A 19,601-nucleotide genomic window follows, 5' to 3' on the forward strand; every position below is an offset into this window, starting at 1 on the left:
ACATATTTGTACACATCCCTGTCAGTGAGCATTTCTCCTTTGCCGAGATAATCCATCCACCTGATAGGTGCGGCATATCAAGAAGCTGATTAAACAGCATGATCATTACACAGCTGCACCTTGTGCTAGGGACAACAGTCCACTCAAATGTGCCGTTTTGTCACACAGCACAATGCCACGTCTCAATTTGAGGGAGCGTGCAACTGGCATGCTGACTGAAGGAATGTCCACCAGAGCTGTTGCCAGAGAATTCTCTACCATAAACTGCCGCCAACGTCGTTTTAGAGAAATTGGCTGTGTATCCAACCACAAACCTCATGTAAGCATGCCAGCAAAGGGCATCTTTATCCGGCATCTTAACAAAGGGATCGTCTGAGAACTGCCACCCGAACAGCTGATGAAACTGGAGTAGTTGTGTGTAATAAAGCCATTTTGTGGGGAATGACGTATTCTGGATTGGCTGGGCCTGGCTCCCTGGTAGGTGAGCCTATGCCCTTCCAAGCCCACCATGGCTGTGCACCTGCCCAGTCATGTGACATCCATAGATTAGGGCCTAATGAATTTATTCCAATTGACTGATTTCCTTAAATGAACTGTAACTCAGTAAAATCATTTCAATTGTTGCATGTTGCGTTTATACATAACATTTTATATACTGAAAAAAAAAATACATTATGGAAAGTATGTCGACATAATATGTAGTATATCTGAAGAATAATACATTGACAAAATTGCTGTCTAGCCAACATCGTGAAAAAGCTTGAAGAATTTTGAAAAGAATAAGGGGAAAATATTGCACAATCCAGGTGTGCAAAGCACATGCATTTGATTTATTAGGATCCCAATTAACCTGTCTGGGCTAGGGGGCAGTATTTTCACGGCCGGATGAAAAACGTACCCAATTTAAACAGGTTACTACTCTGGCCCAGAAACTAGAATATGCATATTATTAGTCGATTTGGATAGAAAACACTGAAGTTTCTAAAACTGTTTGAATGGTGTCTGTGTATAACAGAACTCATATGGCAGGCAAAAACCTGTGAAAAATCCAAGCAGGAAGTGAAAAGTCTGGGAATTGTAGTTTTTGATTCTCTATCGAAGTTCCAGTGTCTGTGGGGTGACGTTGCACTTCCTAAGGCTTCCAATGGCTATCTAAAGCCTTCAGAAAGTGGTTTGAGCATTCTCCTGTCACTGGGCAGAGTATAGGAGCGCAGTTACTGAGTGGTCTGCCTGGCAACAAAGTGATTGGATATGCTTAGTCCCGCGAGCGCGCCCCTCCTTTTTCTTCTTGAATGAATATGCTATTGTCCGGTTGGAATATCATCGCAATTTTAAGTTAAAAATACCATAAAGATTGATTTTAAACAGCGTTTGACATGCTTCTAAGTACGGTAATGGAACATTTTGACTGTCTCTCGTTCCACGCGTTACCCTTTGGATAGTGCTATGAACGCACGAACAAAACGGAGGTATTTGGACATAAATATGGATTATTTGGTACAAAAACAACATTTCTTGTGGAAGTAGCAGTCCCGGGAGTGCATTCTGACGAAGATCAGCAAAGGTAAGAGAATATTTCTAATACTAATTCTGAGTTTAGGTTGCCCCAAATTTGGCGGGTGTCTGAATAGCTCACCGTGATGGCTGAGCTATGTACTCAGAATATTGAAAAATGTGCTTTCTCCGTAAAGCTATTTTAAAATCTGACACAGCGGTTGCATAAAGGAGTAGTCTATCTATAATTCTTAAAATAATTGTTACGTATTTTGTCAACGTTTATGATGAGTATTATTGTAAATTGATGTGCACATTCACCGGACGTTTTGGTGGGAATACATTTTCTGAATATCATGCGCCAATGTAAAATGCTGTTTTTGGATATAAATATGAACTTTATCGAACAAAAAATGCATGTATTGTGTAACATAATGTCCGAGGAGTGTCATCTGATGAAGATCGTCAAAGGTTAGTGCTTCATTTCGCTGTGTTTTGGGTTTTATTGACATGCCCTTGCTTGGAAAATGGCTGTGTGATTATTTTTGTCTATGTACTCTCCTAACATAATCTAGTTTTGCTTTCGCTGTAAAGCCTTTTTGAAATCGGACAATGTGGTTAGGTTAACGAGAAATGTATCTTTAAAATGGTGTAAAATAGTCGTATGTCTGAGAAAGTAGAATTAGGACATTTTGTTGTTTTAGAATTCTCCGCCCTGATATTTCACTGTGTCCCGCAGGGCTTCCCACCTAGCCCATAGAAGTTAAACTATAGTTTCGGCAAGTCGGTTAGGACATCTACTTTGTGCATGACAAGTAATTTTTCCAACAATTGTTTACAGACAGACTATTTCACTGTATCACAATTCCAGTGGGTCAGAAGTTTACATACACTAAGTTGACTGTGCCTTTAAACAACTTTGAAAATTCCAGAAAATGATGTCATGGATTTAGAAGCTTCTGATAGGCTACTTGACATCATTTGAGTCAATTGGAGGTGTACCTGTGGATGTATGACAAGGCGTGCCTTTGCTTGACATCATGGGAAAATCAAAAGAAATCAGCCAAGACCACATAAAAAGAACTGCAGACCTCCACAAGTCTGGTTCATCCTTGGGAGAAATTTCCAAATGCCTAAAGGTACCACATTCATCTGTACAAACAATAGTATGCAAGAATAAACACCATGGGACCACGCAGCCGTCATACCGCTCAGGAAGGAGACACGTCCTGTCTCCTAGAGATTAACGTACTTTGGTGGGAAAAGTGCAAATCAATCCCAGAACAACAGCAAAGGACCTTGTGAAGATGCTGGAGGAAACCGGTACAAAAGTATCTATATCCACTGTAAAACAAGTCCTATATTGACATAACCTGAAAGGCCACTCAGCAAGAAAGAAGCCACTGTTCCAAAACCGCGATTAAAAAAAGCCAGACTACGGTTTGCAACTGCACATGGGGACAACCATCATACTTTTTGGAGAAATGTCCTCTGGTCTGATGAAACAAAAATAGAACTGTTTGGCCATAATGACCATCATTATGTTTGGAGGAAAAAGCGGGAGGCTTGCAAGCCGAAGAACACCATCCCAAACGTAAAGCACAGGGATAGCAGCATCATGTTGTGGGGGTGCTTTGCTGCAGGAGGGTCTGGTGAACTTCACAAAAATAATGGCATCATGAGGAAAGAAAATGAGGTGGATATATTGAAGCAACATCTCAAGAAATCAGTCAGGAAGTTAATGCTTGGTCGCAAATGGCTCTTCCAAATGGACAATGACCAAGAATACTTCCAAAGTTGTGGCAAAATGGCTTAAGGACAACAAATTCAAGGTATTGGAGTGGCCATCATAAAGCCCTGACCTCAATCCTATAGAAAAATTGTGAGCAGAACTGAAAAAGCGTGTGCGAGCAAGGAGGCATACAAACCTGACTCAGTTACACCGGCTCTGACAGGAGGAATGGGCCAAAATTCACCCAAATTATTGTGGGAAGCTTGTGGAAGGCTACCCGAAACATTTGACCCAAGTTAAACAATTTAAAAGCAATGCTACCAAATACTAATTGAGTGTATGTAAAAAAACTTCTGACCCACTGGGAGTGTGATGAAAGAAATAAAAGCTGAAATATAATTCTTAAAATAAAGTGGTGATCCTAACTGACCTAAGAAAGGGAATTTTTTACTAGGATTAAATGTCAGGAATTGTGAAAAACTGAGTTTAAATGTAGTTGGCTAAGGTGTATGTAAACTTACGACTTCAACTGATAAATATATATTTTTTTTTTTCAGAACATTAACTTCTATGGGCTAAGTGGGACACAGCCAGTGAAATATCAGGGCAGCAAATTCAAAAACAACAGAATGTCATAATTCAACTTTCTCAAACATACACTTACATTTACTTCTCCTTGATGTAACCACATTGTCCGATTTCAAAAAGGCTTTACAGCGAAACATTAGATTATGTTAGGAGAGTACATAGACAAAAATAATCACAGCCATTTTCCAAGCAAGGATATGCGTCAATAAAACCCAAAACACAGCTAAATGAAGCACTAACCTTTGACGATCTTCATCAGATGACACTTCTAGGACATTATGTTACACAATACATGTATGGTTTATTCGATAAAGTTCATATTTAGATACAAAAACAGAATTTTACATTGGCGCGTGATGTTCAGAAAATGTATTCCCACCAAACCTCCCGGTGAATGTGCACATCAATTTACAAAAATAATCATAAACGTTGACAAAATATATAACAATTATTTAAAGAATTATAGATAGACTACCCCTGGATGCAACCGCTGTGTCAGATTTTAAAATAGCTTTACGGAGAAAGCACATTTTTCAATATTCTGAGTGCATAGCTAAGCCATCATGGCAAGCTATTCAGACACCCGCCAAGTTCGGGGCAACCTAAACTCAGAATTAGTATTAGAAATATTCTCTTACCTTTGCTGATCTTCGTCAGAATGCACTCCCAGGACTGCTACTTCCACAAGAAATGTTGTTTTTGTTTGAAATAATCCATATTTATGTCCAAATACCTCCGTTTTGTTCGTGCGTACAGATCACTTATCCAAAGGCATAAAGCGCGAGCGTGGAACCAGAGACTAAAAGTCCAAATGTTCCATTACCGTACTTAGAAGCATGTCAAACGCTGTTTAAAATCAATCTTTATGGTATTTTTAACATCAAATTGCGATAATATTCCAACCGGACAATAGCGTATTCATTCAAGGAGAAAAAGGAACAGCGTGACTGCGCATATCCAATCCCTTTGTTGCCAGGCAGACCCCTCAGTAACTGAGCTCCTATTATCTGCCCAGTGACAGCAGAATGCTCAAACAACTTTCTGAAGGCTTTAGACAGCCAATGGAAGCCTTAGGAAGTGCAACGTAACCCCACGGATACTGTAGTTTCGAAAGGGACTAGAAAGAAGAACTACAATTCTCAGATCCTCCACTTCCTGGTTGACTTTTTCTCAGGTTTTTGCCTGCCATATGAGTTCTGTTATACTCAGACACCATTCAAACAGTTTTAGAAACTTCAGAGTGTTTTCTATCCAAATCTACTAATAATATGCATATTCTAGTTTCTGGGCCAGAGTAGTACCCTGTTTAAATTGGGTACGTTTTTCATCCGGCTGTGAAAATACTGCCCCCTAGCCCAGACAGGTTAACCGTGTGTAGGTAGATGTGGAAAGATAAATACAAATGATTTGTTGCCAGTTGCGGAGGGGGATTTCACACCTAGCTCAGCTATTAAACAATTCTTTAGTAAAGGTTGAATAGTCTATTGTTTAGCTAGTAGCCCATCCTGCTACGCTTGTGAAAAACTAATAATAATACTTTTTCTCCTTTCCACATGTTAAAGATTCCAATAGATAGTGTTTTTTAGCTACAAATCGGCCCCAAACCCAATTAATACATTTTGGCACAGTCAATAGCGTGCTGGACTTTGGGCTAGAATGTTGAGGGTTCGAAACCTGCTCCCTGCTTGTTTCATTAAATTATTATGCAGGTCTCAGAGCAAATAGCCTGGATTGTTACTCGCATCTCATTCCTCGCTCTCTTCCACACGTGTGGGTGTGCTGGCAGGATATACACATTTTGATTGTGTATATATGAATTACTAAATCATGTTTGTAGTCTATTGCATAGTTACAATGTTCAATCATTGATTTCCCAGGAGCGGTAAACACTGTTGAAGTGTATAATTGTAATACATACATGCAGACACAGCATCATTCACAGAATGGAGTTTGATACACCTGGTATTGGATATGACAGAAAGCAAAATAGCGATTTTCGTAAATTAACTTTATGACAAAAAAATATGCACAAATGTTTGTCTCTACATTAACATTCCTCTCAATTACATTTTTTTGTCTTGAATCGTTATGTTATAACTACTTACATTCGCCTCCCCGTAATGTTTTGTCAGCCATCTTAGCTGAAGAAAGTCACCAGGGAGAGGTGGCTCGTGACAAATTCGTCACTGGAACCCATATAAAAACTTTGGGACCCAAATGCATAATGAGTGCTCTAACTCCCCCTTGTGGTGGTCTGGAGCAATGAAGTCATGACACTGGGTACCTCTAAGTCACGCGGTATAAGCTCGCAACTTTTAAAGGAGGAACCACTGTACAGATAGTAGCGGTTCCAGCAACTAATACCAACTGCATCACAGGATCAAAGTAACTAAAGTTTTTCAATAGACTTTCCAAACTTTCCAAAACAAACCGAGCTCTCCCTCATTACACAGGTAGTGAAGTGTTGTGCCATTAGACCTACCCAAGACTCTCAGCTGTAATCGATGTCAAAAGGTGTTTCTAATGTACTGACAGAGCTATACTTATGCAATGACTATTTTAGATATTTAATTAGTCTTAATCTTAAAAAAGTATTTGCATTTTTTCTTCCATTTTGTGTAGATTGTTGACTAAAAAATTACAATTAAAATGACAATCCACTTCGTAACACAAAATGTAATGAAATCCAAGGGACTAAATACTTTTGCAAGGCACCATGTGTGATTGTGATTCTTGTACAGTTTCACAATGAAGTGAATGAGGGCAATATGGGCAACAGGGGAACGTACTGTATGATAAAATTCTCTCCCATCCTCCCTTTGTATGAAAATGCATTTAATGTATGTGAAATTATGTTTGTGAATAGGAATGCGAAATAAATAAACAAGTGTGTGTGTGTGTTTGTGTGTGTGTGAAGGTGTCCATCCTACCTTCATGGGTGAAATGTGCGCGTGGGCCACGTAGCCGTGGACATTCTCAATCTGGGAAAGGTTCTTCTCGGCCACCTGGACCAGCTCGGGGCCAGGGACCTCGTCAGTGAGCTGGGGGGAGCTCTGCTCCTGGGGAGACGTGTCCTCATCGTGGTGCCTATATTTCTGGAAGGGCAGGGTAGAGCAGAGTAAGTGGATGTCAGACAATATATACAACAAATGCCCATTGTTAGGTATCAGATGAGGATGGCAAGCACGTGAGTGCAATCGTCAACCTGAGGCTGATCAGTTAGGTGAGCTTATAAGGCCGACCAGTGAGGTCAACCTATGAGGCAGATCAGTAATATTGGTCAATGCAAAGCCTGATAAATCATTGTGGACATCGTAGCTATTAAAGACGTCAATGTAGTCAAAGCCCGATGTTGTATAGGCTTGACAGTGAGATTGACAGAAGCTGCAAATTACTGCATTCAGACCCCTTGAAAATCTCTCTCGTACACCCCTCACATTTTTGTAAATATTTGAGTATATCTTTTCATGTGACAACACTGAAGAAATGACACTTTGCTACAATGTAAAGTAGTAAGTGTACAGCTTGTATAACAGTGTAAATTTGCTGTCCCCTCAAAATAACACAACACACAGCCATTAATGTCTAAACCGCTGGCAACAAAAGTGAGTACACCCCTAAGTGAAAGTAACCAAATTGGGCCCAAAGTGTAAATATTGTGTGTGGCCACCATCATTTTCCAGCACTGCCTTAACCCTCTTGGGCATGGAGTTCACCAGAGCTTCACAGGTTGCCACTGGAGTCCTCTTCCACTCCTCCATGACGACATCACGGAGCTGGTGGATTTTAGAGACCTTGCACTCCTCCACCTTCCGTTTGAGGATGCCCCACAGATGCTCAATAGGGTTTAGGACTGGAGACATGCTTGGCCAGTCCATCACCTTTACCCTCAGCTTCTTTAGCAAGGCAGTGGTCGTCTTGGAGGTGTGTTTGGGGTTGTTATCATGTTGGAATACTGCCCTGCGGCCCAGTCTCCGAAGGGAGGGGTTCATGCTCTGCTTCAGTATGTCACAGTACGTTGGCATTCATGGTTCCCTCAATGAACTGTAGCTCCCCAGTGCCGGCAGCACGCATGCAGCCCCAGACCATGACACTCCCACCACCATGCTTGACTGTAGGCAAGACACACTTATCTTTGTACTCCTCACCTGGTTGCCACCACACACGCTTGACACCATCTGAACCAAATAAGTTTCTTGGTCTCATCAGACCACAGGACATGGTTCCAGTAATCCATGTCCTTAGTCTGCTTGTCTTCAGCAAACTGTTTGCAGGCTTTCTTGTGCATCATCTTTAGAAGAGGCTTCCTTCCTTCTACATCTATTTCCCAAATACAACCTCTGGATATGACGCTGAGCACATCCACTCAACTTCTTTGGTCGACCATGGCGAGGCCTGTTCTGAGTGGAACCTGTCCTGTTAAACCGCTGTATGGTCTTGGCCACCGTGCTGCAGCTCAGTTTCAGGGTCTTGGCAATCTTCTTATAGCCCAGGCCATCTTTATGTAGAGCAACAATTATTTTTTTCAGATCCTCAGAGAGTTCTTTGCCATGAGGTGCCATGTTGAACTTCCAGTGACCAGTCAGTATGAGGGAGTGTGAGAGGGATGACACCAAATTTAACACACCTGCTCCCCATTCACACCTGAGACCTTGTAACACTAACGAGTCACATGACACCGGGGAGGGAAAATGGCTAATTGGACCCAATTTGGACATTTTCACTTAAGGGGTGCTCACTTTTGTTGCCAGCGGTTTAGACATGAATGGCTGTGTGTTGAGTTATTTTGAGGGGACAGCAAATGTACACTGTTATACAAGCTGTACACACTACTTTACATTGTAGCAAAGTGTCATTTCTTCAGTGTTGTCACATGAAAAGAGATACTCAAATATTTACAAAAATGTGAGGGGTGTACTCACTTGTGAGATACTGTGTATATATATATATATATATATATATATATATATATATATGTCTTGGCTGTGTGCTTAGGCTTGTCCTGTTGGAAGGTGAACCTTCACCCTAGTCTGAGGTCCTGAGTGCTCTGGAGCAGGTTTTCATCAAGGATCTCTGTACTTTAACCCATTAATCTTTGCCTCGATCCTGACTAGTCTCCCTGTCCCTGCCGCTGAAAAACATCCCCACAGGATGCTGCTGCCACCACCATGCTTCACCGTAGGGATGGTGCCAGGTTTCCTCCAGACGTGACGCTTGGCATTCAGATAAGAGTTCAATCTTGGTTTCATCAGACCAGAGAATCTTGTTTCTCATGCTTGCCTTTTGACAAACTCCAAGCGGGCTGTCATGTGCCTTTTCCCGAGAAGTGGCTTCTGTCAGGCCACTCTACCATAAAGGCCTGATTGGTGGATTGCTGCAGAGATGGTTGTCCTTCTGGAAGTTTCTCCCATCTCCACAGAGGAGCTCTGTCAGAGTGATTATCAGGTTCTTGGTCACCTCCCTGACCAAGGCCCTTCTCCCCCGAATGTTCAGTTTGGCCAGGTGGCCAGCTCAAGGAAGAGTCTTGGTGGTTCCAAACTTCTTCCATTTAAGAATGAGGGAGGCCACTGTGTTCTTGGGGACCTGCAATGTTGCAGACATGTTTTGGTACCCTTTCCCAGATCTGTGCCTCGACACAATCCTGTCTCAGACCTCTACAGACAATTCCTTCGACCTCATGGCTTGGTTTTTGCTCTGACATGCATTGTCAACTGTGGGACATTATAGACAGGTGTGTGCCTTTGCAAATGATATCCAATCAATTGAATGTACCACAGGTGGACTCCAATATATTTGTAGAAACATCAAGGATGATCAATGGAAACAGGATGCACCTGAGTTCAATTTCGAGTCTCATAGCAAAGGGTCTGAATACTTATGTAAATGAGGTATCTAAAACCTGTTTTCGCTTAATCATTATGGGGTAGTGTGTGTTGATAGTTGAGAAAATATTTAATCAATTTTAGAATAAGGTTAACAAAATGTGGGAAGTCAAGGTGTCTGAATACTTTCTGAATGCACTGTACGTTTCAATTATCCATGCAGAGTGGATTGATAATAAATGGATAAATGGCAATCAATATCCAGCAAAAATGTTTTGCTAGAGATGGCACCAAGAATGCACAACGCTTGAAAATAGCCCCAGACTTGTATCCTCACTACAAATACATGACTGTGGGACAGAAAAACTATCTGAGTGAGGAAGATGGATGTAGATGGTTGAGACCATAGAAAAAGGTTGGGTAGCAAAAGTTCACACAGCTCACTAATATCTATAGAGGATGGGAACAAAACATGTACACAACAACGAGGACTGAGCGCTTACAATCTACACGGAGGACGTATGCAAGTCATTTAAGCGTGTTAACCCTTTCAAGGCTGCAGGCCAAGACAGTATCTCTAGCCGCGTCCTCCGGACATTTTCAATCTCTTTAGCTCAGGCTGTTATCCCCACCTGCTTCAAGATATCCTCTATCATCACTGTGCCCAAGAAAAGGAAAGTAACTGAACCGAAAGACTGCAGACCCATAGCACTCACTTCCGTTATCTTTAAGTGCTTTGAGAGGCTAGTCAAACACCACATCACCACCTCCATCCCTGACACTCGACCCTCTCCAATTTGCCTACCGCTCTGACAGATCCACGTACGAAGCAATCGCTATTGCAGTACCCTCACCCACCTGGACAACAGAAATTCATATGCGTGGATGCTGTTCATCGACTACAGCTTGACCTTCAATACCAGTGCCTACTAAGCTCATCACAAGGCTCACGACCCTGGGACTGAACTCCCTATAATACTGGGTCCTCGACATCCTGACAGGCCACCCCCAGGTGGTGAAGGTAGGCAACATTACCTCCTCCACACTGATCCTCAACACAGGGGCTCCACAAGGGTGTGTCCTCAGTCCCCTCCTGTACTCCCTGTATACCCACAACTGCGTGCCTTCACACAGTTCCAACTCCAAGTTTGCTGACGACACAGTAGGCCCGATTACCAACAATGACTAGACAGTCTACAGAGGTGGTAGGTGTGGTTGCAGGTAAACAACCTCTCTATCAACTTCAGCAAAACAAAGGAGCTGATTGTGGACTTCAGGAGGAAAAAAAGTTGGGGATGCCCCGATCCTCATCAACGGAACCACCATGGGGCACCACAGAAGCACCATCGAGAGCATACTGTCGGGCTGCATCCCGGCCTGGTACGGCAACTCCACCTCCAATGGCCGCAAGGCTCTACAGAGGGTGGTACGCTCAGCCAAAAGTACCTGCCCTCCAGGATACCTAAAGCACCAGGTGTCGCAGGAAGGCCAAGAAGCTCATCAAGGACCTCGGCCACCTGAGCCAGTCTATTCTCCCTCCATCACTCACATGCAGGCAGTATAGGCGTATCATGGCAAAAACTGTCAGACTGGCCAATAGCTTCTACCCCCAGACCATCAGGCTGCTGAATAGCCACTAGGCAGCTACCTTTCCCCCCCATGCTACTCCCCCTATGGATATTCAACCCCATCCCGCAGCCATTACCATTTACCCTGGCCCCACAACCCAATAGGCATTTATCACTGTTACAGCTGTAAATATTATTATTCATATTGTTGTACAATTCACTTTTTTTGACCTGCACTGTTGGAGCTCGGAGCATAACAACTTCACTGTACCCTGCGATTACATCTGCGACCCTGTGCATGTGACTAGTAAACTAATCATCATAGTTGAGGAAAACTATTCAAAACATAGGTAGGCCAGATAATACTCTCAGTCAGCCCATTGGGTTGAATGCTTCACATGTAGGTAAGGGTGCATGTTTATATGTCCACACGGTGTATTAAGTAGACTCAACCTGTAAAGAGAATACCAACCAAACGGTGTAGCCAAGCACCGTAGCTGATTTGAGAAAACAGACTGCTGACAGAGACAGATATGTTGTTTCATGTCAGTCTACCATTCTAGAGAGAGGTTGATAACTAGTATGTAAGATGCAAACATTTCGATGCATAACATCCGTAATCAGGGTCGTTACTCAAAAAAAAGTTATATTACCCATTACGCACTACTTCTTTCAACAGTAACCTTAATTTACTTATTACTCACTGGGAAAATTAATAAATTACACTACTCGTTATATTACTTTTGTGTTACACCTAAAACGTTGCGCGTCCTCACTCAACGTTACATTACGTAGGCCTATACACCAACACCGCAAGTTGTGTCTTGGAGTGTTGCTATTGCATGTTCTTCAAGAGACTGGAAGTTGTGTTTCTGGTAGTGGAGAGTTGTTCTCAACTGGGCACAATTTAGATTAAACGGTTATATTCTTGGAATTTTTTCATCCTACCAAATCAAAGTAATGGGAGTACTTCCACGCTGAGAAATTCAATGTTGTAGACACTTCTGCCATTTTTCATATCTCTCACTAAAGCATTTAGTCGTAGTGCGTGGGTGCGTAAACAAGAACTTGGTGAGAGGATGTCAGACTCAGGACAAAAACAGTTGGAGGTGGGGAGTTTTTTTTTTATATTGCGCCAATAGAGGGACTAATAATCACCACAAATATTTATTTGGATCAATAACAGCAATAGGAAGGGAATAATAAAAGTAATGAAGTAACAGCTCATCTTTGATCAGTAAGTGTAATATTAATCAAATTGGAACAGTAATCCGTTATATTCGTTAGCGCAAAGTTATTACTGTAACACGTTACTGCCCATAATTAAGCTGAAGCCAAGGAATTACCAGTCAGTTAATCGAGGGCTTAAACTCTTACTGTCTCCTCTCAGTGCTGGTGGTGCATGCTAATAATGTATGCAGCGTAAGCGACGAGCTACAGTCAGCCCGTCAACAGGCAGGTAAGCTAAGCTAGCGGACTTCTGTGATGGACAAAAAGGAATCTCCTAGCAACCGCTAGTATAACGCAATGTGATGTCACGACCGTCTCCAACTTGGATAATCTGTTCCGGAGCTTTTCAGTTAAAAGGTAAAAGAGCCTATGATACACAACTTCCCAAAAGCATTTCAAGAGAGTGCTGCTGTATCTACACAACAAATAATACAATCACGACCCTTATCTGAATGGGTATTGGGAGACCATTTATTCTACTGACAGGACAGTAAATAACAGTCATTACTTATGATCATCACAATAACAATTCTCCTCAGTGATGTCTAGAGGTAGCCTGGTGGCAGACCACTTTGTGCAGTCTTGCCAACTCCTATGGTCATTGTCTTGTCGCCAAATATGTTGTCATGTTTGACAACAACCATAGTAGTTGGCTAAATAGAGAAACAGATCTGGGACAAGTCTAAAGGAGAGGTTATGTGCTTTGCCGCAGATTTGGGACCTGGGAAGTTCACATCTTTTTAGATTAAACAGAATTCAGAGCAGGTATTGGACACGCTGATAGACTAGCAACATATCAAATTAAATTGTTCCAAGAATTGTTGCCGTTAGTGCTGTCAACAGTAATCAAAGGGTGTAATCTACCCCATAAATCTTTGATCTCTATAGGTCTCTAAACTGTTTTTCACGTTTTCCGCAATCATGCGAGTGGATGGTGTTCGTGTTACTGGCTGGTTTGCCAGTGTTCAGAAAGGGGTCCCTCCCACTTTTGAGGCCACAGTAGTCCGCAAAACCGAATGTACAGAATGTAATTTGAAACACCATCTTCATTATTGACTTTCTGCATCAGGCATTCAGTCGATTGTGTCTGTTCTTAATGTATGAAAAAAAAAACGAATTGTTGCTCTAAGTCAATACTGATCAATAAACAAACCGCAAATGTAGTTAACTTTTAAACAACTTCTAGACCGATTTTAAACTTCACATGATTTAGCTAGGCCTATATTTGTAGCATTTGTCTTATATTACTCCCATCCCTAGGAAAGAGAATGACAGTCCTAATGATCCTGAATTAAGTCACTGTCTGGAGCGAAAGAGCGTCAATTGCTGTTCATGACGACATGGGGGGTTTCTTTCCATTCACGTCAAAGTAGAAGGCAGATTAATACTGTAAATCTTTGGAGACAACTAAACCCAGTCTTCTGGAAGTCTGATATGGACAGCTGGGAGTTGGTACTGGACGGACCAAACTTGGCATGTGCTCATCAGAAGAAAGATGAGCCTAATGGAAGCGGTATGCTCTCTGGGATAATTCTGTCCAATTTTCATCCCACAAGCTATTTATTGCGGCAAAGAAATGACATTGTAAAAGGTGCTTTACACAATTGAATCATAATGACATTGACCCTTACGGCCTCTGAATGCCTTGAGAGTGGGTAAAGACTAAGCTGCAGTCAATACACACACAAATCAAGTAAATATAAGCTTTTAATGGAGCAACTGTCCTCTTTGGTGGCCCTAATTGGTAAATGAATTGGTCGAGACATTACTCCCTCTCACATACTATCAATTACCAACACAATTAACTTAGGAGCCCATATCTGCTCAAAATAACATAAAAGGCAGATGGAACATCAGGAACCTCTAGGCTAGAGTTAATTCTGTCTCAGCGTGATCCAGACCCGTCAATGAAAACCAAGCACTGAACGAGGTAGGGCCACAACGAGGGCACGACGGACACAACAAGCTTACAGAGATACGGAGGAGCATGGGCCTTGATCATGGAAACGAGTGCCACAGAGAAAGTAAGAGAGGCAGCAGTGCAGAGCCTATGGTGGAGTGGTAGCCCAACACTCCCGGCTTGACACATATAGGACCCAGGAGACTGGGGTTCAATCACCGTGTCCACCATTGTCACTAACTCACACTTGCCGTATTCTGTATTTTGATGCTTTATTTAGACAGTTATGAAGAGGAATGGATTAAATGAAATGCCAAAAGGCAGTAGCATCAATGTATGTGTGTGGTTTTCAACTAATGACAACCTCCGCCTGAAGAGGCACGCAGTGATAGCCCTCCCTCCCCCTCCGCCTTGGCCGCGGTTAAATCGATGCATCATACTGGAGCGCTGGGAGCAGCAGGGCTGGCCGAGGCAAAGCGAGCCCCAACTCCTGCTTGCCAAAGATGCTAAAAATAGGAGCAAGTGAGCGAGTGGCGTCATACAGAGAGCCACTGCGAGGATGTTCAGAGATGTTGAGGGAAAGGAGGGTTGACTGGGTAATTAGCATTTTACGGAGGGAAACAATGAGCTTGCTATGAAAAAACTCAATCATGAAGACTATATTAATTGTGAAATTGTTTTCAGCCTCCCTACACAGCTGGAAGAAAATATATATAAAAAGGGTTCAATGACTCGCTTGTCCTTTCATATATGGCCCTCAATAAAGGTTCTATATAGAACCGCAAAGCCTCATTTTTAGCAGTGTATGAAACAAGTTAACAGCCTTTGAAACAAGATGACTATACCAAAAAAGGTATAGCCTAAGATACACCGTCATAATGTGCACACTACACGAGCTCTGACATAGCATTAGATGAATCAATGATTTTGATTAATGGCATGTCTCCCGCCCCATTGCCGTCAGTCAATCTGCTTTGGAGGTGAATTGAGATTAGACAAAGCTTCCACACAAGGCAACAGTGTTCGGCAAACATGGGAAACATGTCTTTCACAATCTAGAATTAGCACATCAGATCATTCCAGATGAGTGGCCAGGGAGGGTGGTGTGCACAAGGGCATTTCATTCAACACACATTTTCCCAAGTGCACATTTCAAATCGAGTAACTACATATTGTCCTAACTCACAAAAACCTACAACATAAAAAAGATGATATGACCCAAGTAAGTAGGCCTAGCCTATATTATGATGAGTCTAATCCGAACAAAAAGCGTCCACAATTAGGTTAAATGGGATTCTGATAGAACTTCTCTTAACTTACAGTAGGCAACATTGAGTTGGTTATAGCCAAAGATAGACAATGAACTGATGAGTGGCTAAATTAAGACTGGTTGTGATGAAATCATACATGCTGAAAAGCTCAAACGAAACTGAACAGAGGGGGTCCGTGTCAGGGGCTCAATGTTGTTTTCCTTGAAGGGGTTTGTGCGACTGCTGCCATCTATCCACAGTTTGTGGTTTGGATAAGTTCTAATCGTCACAGTGGGAACAACATACTCTATGCAATTCCTGATGAGCCCAGTCAGTGTCAGTGTATGCGTCTACACTATTATCAGAGGCAACCAGGAACATTTCTCAGTCCGCTTAATCAAAACAATGTTGAAGCATAGATTCCGATTGGTCGGACCAAAGTTCAACAGTTCTTACCACAGGTGCTTCCTGTTTAAGTTTCTGCCTATATGTGTGGAGGAGCAGAATGAAGATGTAATCTGATTTGCTGAAGGGAGGTCGGGGGAGGGCTTTGTAGCGGTCCCGGGAAGGGAGAGTAACAATGATCAAGAGTTTGAGATAAGCGTGTAGCACAGGAGAGCAATGTCGGAGCCTAAATATATACAGTATCAGTCAAAAGATTGGACACACCGACTCATTCCATGGTTTTTATTTTGACTATTTTCTACTTTGTAGAATAATAGTGAAAACATAAACTATGAAATAACACATATGGAATCATGTAGTAACCAAAAAAGTGTTAAAACAAATATACTGCTCCAAAAAATAAGTGTGAATCTGCTTTCATCTGTGAAGAGCACAGGGCGCCAGTGGCGAATTTGCCAATCTTGGTGTTCTCTGGCAAATGCCAAACGTCCTGCACGGTGTTGGGCTGTAAGCACAACCCCCACCTGTGGACATCGGGCCCTCATACCACCCTCATGGAGTCTGTTTCTGACCGTTTGAGCAGACATGCACATTTGTGGCCTGCTGGAGGTCATTTTGCAGGGCTCTGGCAGTGCTTCTCCTGCTCCTCCTTGCACAAAGGCGGAGGTAGCGGTCCTGCTGCTGGGTTGTTGCCCTCCTACGGCCTCCTCCACGTCTCCTGATGTACTGGCCTGTCTCCTGGTAGCGCCTCCATGCTCTGGACACTACGCTGACAGACACAGCAAACCTTCTTGCCACAGCTCGCATTGATGTGCCATCCTGGATGAGCTGCACTACCTGAGCCACTTGTGTGGGTTGTAGACTCCGTCTCATGCTACCACTAGAGTGAAAGCACCGCCAGCATTCAAAAGTGACCAAAACATCAGCCAGGAAGCATAGGAACTGAGAAGTGGTCTGTGGTTACCACCTGCAGAACCACTCCTTTATTGGGGGTGTCTTGCTAATTGCCTATAATTTCCACCTGTTGTCTATTCCATTTGCACAACAGCATGTGAAATTTATTGTCAATCAGTGTTGCTTCCTAAGTGGACAGTTTGATTTCACAGAAGTGTGATTGACTTTGAGTTACATTGTGTTGTTTAAGTGTTCCCTTTATTTTTTTGAGCAGTGTATTTCTACTTGAGATTCTTCAAAGTAGCCACCCTTTGACTTGACAGCTTTGCACACACTTGGCATTCTCTCAACAAGTTTCATTAGGTAGTCACCGGGAATGTGTTTCAATTAACAGGTGTGCCCTGTTAAAAGTTAATTTATGGAATGTATTTCCTTCTTAATGTGTTTGAGCCAAATCAGATTTATTGTGACGAGGTAGGGGTGTTATACAGAAGATTGCCCTATTTGGTAAAAGACCAAGTCCATTTTACAGCAAGAATAGCTCAAATAAGCAAAGAGAAACGACAGTCAAAAGGCGCTATGATACAACTGGCTCTCGTGCGGACCGCCACAGGAAAGGAAGACCCAGAGTTACCTCTGCTGCAGAGGATACGTTCATTAGAGTTACCAGCCTCAGAAATTGCAGCCCAAATAAATGCTTCGCAGAGTTCAAGTAACAGACAAACAACTGTTCAGAGGAGACTGCGTGAATCAGGCCTTCATGGTCGAATTGCTGCAAAGAAACCACTAGGCAAATGGACACCAATAGGAAGAAGATATTTGCTTGGGCCAAGAAACACGAGCAGTGGAAATCTGTCCTTTGGTCTGATGAGTCTAACATTGAGATTTTTGGTTCCAAGCCGTGTCTTTGTGAGACGGATGATCTCTGCATGTGTGGTTCCCGCCGTGTAGCATGGAGGTGATGGTGCTTTGCTGGTGACACTTTGTGATTTATTTAGAATTCAAGTCACACTTAACCAGCATTGCTACCACAGCATTCTGCAGCGATACACCATTCCATCTGGTTTGGGCTTAGTGGGACTATCATTTGTTTTTCAACAGGACAATGACCCAACACACCTCCAGGATGTGTAAGGGCTATTTGACCAAGAAAAATAGTGATGGAGTGCTGCATCAGATGACCTGGCCTCCACAATCACCTGACCTCAACCCAATCACCCCAACACCATAACACCTCTATTCTTTACGGTGGGAAATACACAACGCGTCTCACAAAGACACGACGATTGGAACCAAAAAAATCTCAAAGTTGGACTCCAGACCAAGAACAAATTTCCCCCGCTCGTATTTCTTGGCCCAAGCACGTCTCTTCGTATTGGCTTCCTTTAGTAGTGGTTTCTTTGCAGCAAATTAACCATGAAGGCCTGATTCACAGTCTCCTCTAAACAGTTGATGTTGAAATGTGTCTGTTACTTGAACTCTGTGAAGCATTTATTTGGGCTGTAACTTCTGAGACTGGTAACTTATCCTCTGCAGCAGAGGTAAGTCTGGGTCTTCCTTTCCTGTGGCGGACCTCATGAGAGCCAGTTTCATCATAGCGACTGCACTTGAAGAAACTTTAACCTGTCACGGTATAGGGGGCAGTATTTTCGATTTCGGATGAAAAGCGTGCCCAGAGTAAACTGCCTAATACTTGGGCCCAGAGTCAAATATTTGCATATTATTAGTAGATGTGAATAGAAAACACTCTGAAGCTTCGAAAACTGTTTGAATGGTGTCTGTGAGTACAACAGAACTCATATGGCAAGCAGAAACCTGAGAAAAATCCAATCAGGAAGTGGGAAATCTGATGCTTGTAGTCTTTTCAAGTCATTGCCAATCTAACACACGTGTTTGACAGACGCGCGCGCAGACAGACGCGCGCGCAGACAGACGCGCGCGCAGACAGACGCGCGCGCAGACAGACAGACGCGCGCAGACAGACAGACGCGCGCAGACAGACAGACGCGCGCAGACAGACAGACAGACGCGCGCAGACAGACAGACAGACGCGCGCAGACAGACAGACAGACGCGCGCAGACAGACGCGCGCGCAGACAGACGCGCGCGCAGACACACACACACACATATATATATATACACACACACACACACACATATATATATATACACACACATATATACACACACACACACACATACAGACAGACGCGCGCAGACAGACAGACGCGCGCAGACAGACAGGCGCAGACAGACAGACGCAGACAGACACATATATATATATATATATACATACACACACACACACACACACACACACACACACACACACACACACACATACATACATATGTCATGACTGTCCTGATCAGGTCAGGGTACAGGAGACCACCACCCTACAGATTATCTCCCAAACCCCCAACAGAGGAGGAGAGATCTAGGGGTCTGAAGATGTGGGGGTTTTATGACACCTCATGCCCAGAATAAACTTAGGCCACAGAGAAATTCCTTTGTCCTAACAATGGAGAACTGGCCTCAGAACATTAAACATGCAATAAAGGGACTTTGGAACAATGGTTTCCGTCAGCCACAATGGTGGTTATGACGAAAAGTGGAATATTAAAATGTATGTTACTTTTGTATTTGTTTTTAAAGGTTAAGAGATGACGTTATTATGAAAACATTGTACCTTTAAGAGTTTTCCCAGTATATGCCTGA

The 19,601-nt window shown here is 42.8% G+C and overlaps 1 protein-coding gene across 17 annotated transcripts in view; it reads right to left on the reverse strand.

The window, feature by feature from the left end:
* The window catches only part of LOC115156587 (disks large homolog 1), a 285,164-nt gene that overhangs the window by 191,373 nt on the left and 74,190 nt on the right, over positions 1-19,601 (reverse strand). For all 17 annotated transcript variants that reach the window (XM_029704079.1, XM_029704077.1, XM_029704076.1 and 14 more), the window contains exon 4: positions 6,745-6,909. In XM_029704079.1, coding sequence (XP_029559939.1) covers positions 6,745-6,909 — 165 coding nt within the window. The remainder of the gene's footprint in view (positions 1-6,744; positions 6,910-19,601) is intronic.

The sequence above is a fragment of the Salmo trutta genome, chromosome 21, assembly GCF_901001165.1.
Source record: "Salmo trutta chromosome 21, fSalTru1.1, whole genome shotgun sequence".
Classification (NCBI taxonomy): Eukaryota; Metazoa; Chordata; class Actinopteri; order Salmoniformes; family Salmonidae; genus Salmo; species Salmo trutta.